The 8,018-nt window shown below is 39.9% G+C and overlaps 1 protein-coding gene across 1 annotated transcript; it reads right to left on the bottom strand.

Moving 5' to 3' along the window:
* Nucleotides 1-5,309: 5,309 nt before the first annotated feature.
* On the bottom strand, nucleotides 5,310-6,903 carry ADRB2 (adrenoceptor beta 2). Its single transcript, XM_082254479.1, has one exon. The coding sequence runs from the start codon at nucleotides 6,873-6,875 to the stop codon at nucleotides 5,652-5,654; it is 1,224 nt and encodes a 407-aa protein (XP_082110605.1). The 5' UTR covers nucleotides 6,876-6,903; the 3' UTR covers nucleotides 5,310-5,651.
* Nucleotides 6,904-8,018: the final 1,115 nt, after the last annotated feature.

Here is an 8,018-nt window from a genome sequence, read left to right on the forward strand (position 1 = left end):
AATTAAGGGACACACTATGTATGGGACAATTTGGGACACGCTATGTATGGGACAATATGGGACACACTATGTATGGAACAATATGGGACACACTATGTATGGGACAATATGGGACACACTATGTATGGGACAATATGGGACACACTATGTATTGGACAATATGGGACACACTATGTATTGGACAATATGGGACACACTATGTATGGGACAATATGGGACACACTATGTATTGGACAATATGGGACACACTATGTATTGGACAATATGGGACACACTATGTATGGGACAAAATGGGACACGCTATGTATGGGACAATATGGGACACACTATGTATGGGACAATATTGGACATACTATGTATGGGACAATATGGGACACACTATGTATGGGACAATCTGCCTTGTTTACGTAGGTAGATCGTCGTTCTGGCTCTCTGCCTAATGATCGGTGGGTGCCGATAGGCATCAACTCAGCGGTACATGCATGTCAGCTCTGGCTGGAGCGGGTGGCTGGTGGCGTGCATGTGTGTCTCAGACCCAGAAGTACAGGATCACGTAATAGTCATGTAATAGTTACGTGATCCTGCGCAGGAGAGCCACCTAGCCACCGTATATAGTTGCACAGTATACGGTCGGCAAGCGGGTAAACTTTGACAAAAAAACCTGGAAGCTGATTGGTTTCTATGTAGATCTACACCAGATTTTGCACTCTCCAGTTTAAGTAAATCAACCCCACAGTGTCTTCGTAACTACAATAGGCTCAAGTCACAAAGCTTTCAAATAAGAATAACAATTTTTCCTTTAGCTATGTGACTGTCATTTTCAAATCTCATTTGTCCGTTTGGAGTTAAAAACAACTGTAACTTTTTATTTTTAAATAAATATCCTTATCTTGGTGTGTAAGGTTTGCAAACTGATTTTAGAGGATCTGATTTACTAAAGAAGTTATTTTTACCCTTGTGTGAGTTCACTTCAAATTTCAATCAGGATCCAAAGAATTTGAAATTAAAAATAGAAATTTCCTGTTCCACACCAGTTATTTGACCACAGGCAAGGGTGAAAACAACCCCATTAGCTTTAATAGTATTAGTCACCTCCAATGTCAAATAACTTGATTTCTGTACAGATATAAGAACCTTTGCATACAAAATCATCCACGTATTTTAAGTCTCTATATAAAAAGTAATATGTAAATTATATTTTCTGCCTCTTGAAACCATTTAAGTAACATGTCAATTATATTTTCTGCCTCTTGAATCCATTTAAGTAACATGTCAATTATATTTTCTGCCTCTTGAATCAATTTACATCTGCAGCCCCAACGCTTACCCAACATCCAAAAAATGTAAACAATATAAAAACACAAACAACTTGGACTCGTAGTACAATGACCTTTAATTGCGAGCAGCATACAATACTGTACGGCTTGGAAATGTGCAAAGGAGCTGATCTGCTGGTGACCCTGCATGCAGTGAAGTGGACAGGAATACCTGTAGACATGCTTAGTCACAATGGCCATCATTAAGTAACATGATAACATGAAGCAAAGAGCAACAATGTACTGTAATCAACAGAAACCAGTCAAACATTAGTCTGGCTACACCAAATCTGGCCCCACACTTTACAATTTGATTGTACAATCTCCCTAAAGCTCAACATATACATTACAACCTGAATGTACAATACCCTTTTAGATCTACCAAAAACGATATAGTGCAAAAACCTGCCTGATTTGATATACATTGATTGGATAGTTTAGGTAGGTCCTCCTATTTCATGATTTTGGTAAATCTAAAGTTGATTGTGGAAAGGTTGTACAGTCACATAGTAATGTGTATGATGTTCTTTGGAGTCGACAACAACTATGCAGTTGGAGGGTCTATAAGCTTAGACATAAATAAAAGGGATTGCTTAGATAGTCCTTCGTACCATATAGTTGGTGGCAAATCGAAAGAGTTGCACGATCATGGTGTAACATTTGTGGCCAACTTCACAGCACACCATTACTCTTTGCACTGTAGTATTAAATAAGCTGATTGCGGGCTTTTTGTTAGTAAGATTGTGCAAACTACAACGAAGGTGCAAAGTGCCATAACACACAGCAACCAAGCATATTTTACTTAACTGTGACCAAGTGAGGAAAAAGGAAATCTGGTTGCTATGGGTTATGCACTTCATTTTATCTTATTAAACAAGCCCGAGTGTTTAACTAACCTGGAGAACTCATCCCCCTAAATTTTTTTCAGTCAATCATTAAGAAAAAGTCATCCCATCTTTTTTTTTTTTTTTTCAGGTTCGGTAATTGATTAACTCAGCATGCTTCAAGCAGGAGCTAGAAAATCCTCCCATTTATTTCCAACGCTCTCCCTATTACCTGATCATTCTCTGCAATGGAAAACCAATTCTGCAGCTTATGGACCCGCTCACAGGCTACTTAAATCTTTTAGAGATGCAGAATTAATTCAACAGTGAGTTAAACTGGATATGGCGAAAGCAAAAATGGATTAGTGACAAGTTTCTGGCTAGAAACCTGCCTGAAACAGCAGGACTGCGTCAGTTAATTGATTAACTTCCACGGTGAGCAGGTCATGGGGGAACATCTGCTCTTCTCCTTCTAGAAAGACCTGTATGGCTTGTTCGTTATAAGGTGGCTAGTAAAGCAGACCAACAAGTTTACATTTATACATTCAGTGTTGGACTGGCTATTAAAAGACCACTATTGCCAAAAAAAAAACACATATATCTATCTATATAGATAGAGATATCTATCTATATATATAGATAGGTAGATAGATATAGATAGATAAAGATATATATATATATATATATATATATATATATATAGAGAGAGAGAGAGAGAGAGAGATATAGAGATATCTATATATATATAGAGATATCTATATCTATATATATATATATATATATATATATATACGAATATATAGAGATATCTATATATATATATATATATATATATATAGATATATCTATATAAAGATATATACATCTATATATATATATATATATATATATATATATATATATATATATATATATATATATATTTATAGATATATCTATATAAATATATATATTTATAGATATATCTATAAATATATATATTTATAGATATATCTATATAAATATATAAATATATATATATATATAAATATATATATATATGTATATATACATATATATATATATATATATATATATATATATATATATACACGGTATATATTTATTTATTTTTGATAACTGTGTTTTAGATGTAATAATATTATTCACTATATTCATTCTTATGTTTTTCTTTTACTTGCTCTATTTACAGATTTAGGTTATCCCCTCCTTTTGTGTGCAGATCAAACTGTCCCACATATGTGAACGTTACATGGGTTGCAACAAACTAAGACACATTCTGGGGTGCTTACAATAGTCACCTTTTATTCATATGGTTTGACTGTAAAAAAAAAAAAAAAAAAACAATTGGCAACTGCTCAAGCACCTCTGCCAATGTCAAAGTTTGCGTCAATCTATGCCATATGGACAGTTGATTGCCATGTGAATGCGGAGGAAAAAAAAAATAACACAGTGAATAGTATTATTATATCTATAAATAACACACAGTTAAAATTGGTTATTTTTCACAGTAGTGGCCCTTTAAACCTATCATATGACACTCCAGTGGACAGTGACCATAAGTCAACTCCTACATTTTTGCATTTGAAGCCAATAGGGCTTCTCATAAAACTGCGTGTAATAAATCACCCTCCGACTGTCATAGTCTGCAGGTCTCTTAAAGGGGGATGGGTTCTCCGTATGGGCTTTCCTGCTAAAATTAAGTGAACTCAAAATAACTTTAAACCCCTTCATGCCTGGGGGAATCCTTCACTTGAAGGTCGTCCATTCAAATACTGTCAGCGCCCGAAATATGGGCAGGGTTGTCAACTGTCAACAAATTTACAAACAGGTTGTAAAATCCATAATTTTGGCATCTGTCTGCGAATGTCTGTTACGGACATGTCAATAACAGACACCCCCATATTCAGTGTTGCCAACTGTCAGTAAATTTACAGTTTGTAAAATCAGTAATTTTGGCATCTGTCTGTGAATGTCCGTTACGGACATGTCAATAACAGACACCCCCATATTCAGGGTTGCCAACTGTCAGTAAATTTACAAACAGTTTGTAAAATCCATAATTTTGGCATCTGTCTGTGAATGTCTGTTACGGACATGTCAATAACAGACACCCCCATATTCAGTGTTGCCAACTGTCAGTAAATTGACAAACAGTTTGTAAAATCCATAATTTTGGCATCTGTCTGTGAATGTCTGTTACGGACATGTCAATAACAGACACCCCCAGTGTTGCCAACTGTCGGTAAATTTACAGTTTGTAAAATCAGTGATTTTGACATCTGTCTGTAAATGTCCGTTACGGACATGTCAATAACAGACACCCCCATATTCAGGGTTGCCAACTGTCAGTAAATTTACTAACAGTTTGTAAAATCCATAATTTTGAAATCTGTCTGTGAATGTCCGTTTCGGACATTCATGGATAAATGGAAAAATTACAGATTTTATAAACTGTTCGTAAATTAACTGACAGTTGGCAACCCTGAAATACGGGTTGTCACTTGCCCACAGTATTACTGACAGTTGGCAACCCTGAATATGGGTTGTTCCTTGCCCACAGTATTACTGACAGTTGGCAACCCTGAATATGGGGTGTCACTTGCCCACAGTATTACTGACAGTTGGCAACCCTGAATATGGGGTGTCACTTGCCCACAGTATTACTGACAGTTGGCAACCCTGAAATACGGGTTGTCACTTGCCCACAGTATTACTGACAGTTGGCAACCCTGAAATACGGGTTGTCACTTGCCCACAGTATTACTGACAGTTGGCAACCCTGAATATGGGTTGTCACTTGCCTACAGTATTACTGACAGTTGGCAACCCTGAATATGGGGTGTCACTTGCCCACAGTATAGTAATGTCCCTCCAACATGCTGTTTGATCCTGGCTCTCAGGGTGAAGGGGTTAAAAGGCATTGAGTTTTAGCTTTTAGAAATTGTTTCTCGCCCAATTTCTAGCTGTCTTTTCCTATGTTATTTGTTGTCTTATACATAAATCTGGGATTGACATCTGCCAAATTAACCTATCCACTGCTGGAGAGACCAGCCACTCCAGCAGCCAAGTGTTCATTTTGCAGTCACAACATGTAACAGGACACAAAAAAAAATAAAATATGCAAGACATAAAAAAAGATAAAATTCTAACAACACAATAACATAACTTTTCTCTTTTTTTTTTTAGATCCATGAGGTAGATTCTTCTCGTTTTGCTAAATATATAAGACAGCAACACAATCAAAAAGCCTTAACGCTTTAGTGAATGTCTTCTTACCTTAATTTAGGAAGTGAAACTATACAGAAAAACAAAAAAATAAAAACACTTGCCTAATACAAAAAAAGTATACATCCTGCAAGTCATGGGCACCGCCCAGCTGCGATTTAACTTTAATATAAAGAAAGACCTCCATATCCTTCATGTCAATACATTAGAGAAAGATCTGATTGACCCTTGTATTGCAAAGCATCCAGTTTGTCATCAGTTTCTAAAAAAAAAAGGGGGGATCCTATAATAAGCAATCATCCTGTGTGTTGTGATTCTTGCCCAAGGGATCCATGCTGTAGTCCACCACAGTACCCTCACAGTTTAGTAGGGATGGACTTGGGGTCATCTCCTCCTTGAAGAAGACCTCATTAGTTCTTTCCCTGCCCATTGGCGCAGTGTCACTTTCTTCATTGTACACACTGTTCCCATTGCTTTGGGGGTATCCATTGGTGTAGAGCTTGGTGCTTGACTTCTTCAAACAAAGTAGCTCCTGGAAAGCGTATCTGAAGTCTGGACTCCTGCAGTAAATGAGTGGGTTGAAGGCAGAGTTGACATAGCCCACCCAGTTCAAGAAGGTGTAAACCTGGATAGGAATGATCTCCTTGTCCATCACCTGGACTATGTTGACTATGAAGAAAGGGAGCCAACACAAAGTGAAGGTGCCCATGATAATGCCCAGTGTCTTCAGTGCTTTGTGCTCCTTCAAGCAGAACTTGGATGCCCTCCTGTTGCCCACTTTGCCATTGGCATCTGGTTGGTTGTAGAACCTCCCCTCACATTTGTCTATCTTCTTCAGCTGTTTCTTGGCCACCTGAAAGACCCTAGCGTAGACAAATATCATGATCACCAGGGGTAGGTAAAAGGAGATGATAGATGATGAAATGGCATAGGCAGGGTTGGTATAAAAGTAACAGCAGGTCTCCTCGTCGTAGCAAGCCACCGCTTGGCTCTCCTCGGTTCGATACCAGTGCATGTAGATGGGTAGGAAGGAGGTGAGGATTGACACAACCCATACTATGAGGATGACTATTCTGGCTTTGCACTTGGTCAGCAGGCTTTGATACTTGAATGGAGAGGTGATAGCGAAATACCTGTCCACTGCTATCACACACAACGTCTCTATGCTGGCAGTGACACACAGGATGTCTACTGATATGAAAAACTCACACCAAAAGTTGCCAAACTCCCAAGAACCCATGATGATATTACCTACCCCGAAGGGCACCACCATCATGCCCATCACCAGGTCCGCGCAGGCTAAGGAGGTGATGAAGTAGTTAGTGACTGTCTGAAGTCTCTGGAACTTGGCTATAGCAGTGATCACCATGATATTCCCCAACACGATGACCAGGATGATGATGGACAACAGGATGCCCATGCCCACCATCCAGCCTTCATCAGGCTTGGTGCTGTTGTGCGGTCTGGTAAAGTTCGGTGCTGGGCTGGGGGTGAGCAGAGGATCCATAGCGGTAAACTTCTTATTCCTTACAGCGAGTCACAGCACTGTGGCCGGTGTCTTCATGCATGTAGCTGGCTGGGTGGCCCGATCCTTTCATCCGTACGGGAGGCGTTCTTGTCCCGTATCGTACATCTGCTCTGACACCGGCTGGAGGATGCGCAGCGCTCCAGTCCCAAAGACAGTCCCTGCCACTTCTAAACTCATCTCCTTCCTCGCCGCCTTTAATAACACCCCTCGTGACGTCACCTCCCGCAGCCAATCCCCGGAGAGCGGCACTGTCATTAGCTGTCATCAACTTAGTGTACAAGTTTGACGGCGATCGCCGAGTTCTCTCTACTGCATACCGGTGTGCTGTGTGACTTAGTGTGACTCTGTACAGACAGGTGTGCTGTGTGATTTGGTGTGACTCTGTACAGACAGGTGTGCTGTGTGACTTAGTGTGACTCTGTACAGACAGGTGTGCTGTGTGATTTGGTGTGACTCTGTACAGACAGGTGTGCTGTGTGATTTGGTGTGACTCTGTACAGACAGGTGTGCTGTGTGATTTGGTGTGACTCTGTACAGACAGGTGTGCTGTGTGATTTGGTGTGACTCTGTAGTACAGACAGGTGTGCTGTGTGATTTGGTGTGACTCTGTAGTACAGACAGATGTGCTGTGTGACTTATGCCCCATACACACATGCAGATTATCTGCAGACTTTTGTCTGCAGACTTACCAAAACCATATAATATGAGGTCAAACCTAAACACTTTCAATTTGTATGCAATCCGGCAGGCCCTTGCACTACATAGAAATGGTAAGTCTGCAGACAAAAGTCTGCAGATAATCTGCACGTGTGTATGGGGCATTAGTGTGACTCTGTAGTACAGACAGGTGTGCTGTGTGACTTAGTATGACTCCGTACAGACAGATGTGCTGTGTGACTCCGTACAGATGTGTTGTGTGACTCCGTACAGACAAATGTGCTGTGTGACTCCGTACAGACAAATGTGCTGTGTGACTCCGTACAGATGTGCTGTGTGACTCCGTACAGACAGGTGTGCTGTGTGAATCCGTACAGACAAATGTGCTGTGTGACTCCGTACAGATGTGCTGTGTGACTCCGTACAGACAGGTGTGCTGTGTGACTCCGTACAGACAGGTGTGCT

Source organism: Pelophylax lessonae (assembly GCF_965119305.1).
Source record: "Pelophylax lessonae genome assembly, chromosome: 4".
Classification (NCBI taxonomy): Eukaryota; Metazoa; Chordata; class Amphibia; order Anura; family Ranidae; genus Pelophylax; species Pelophylax lessonae.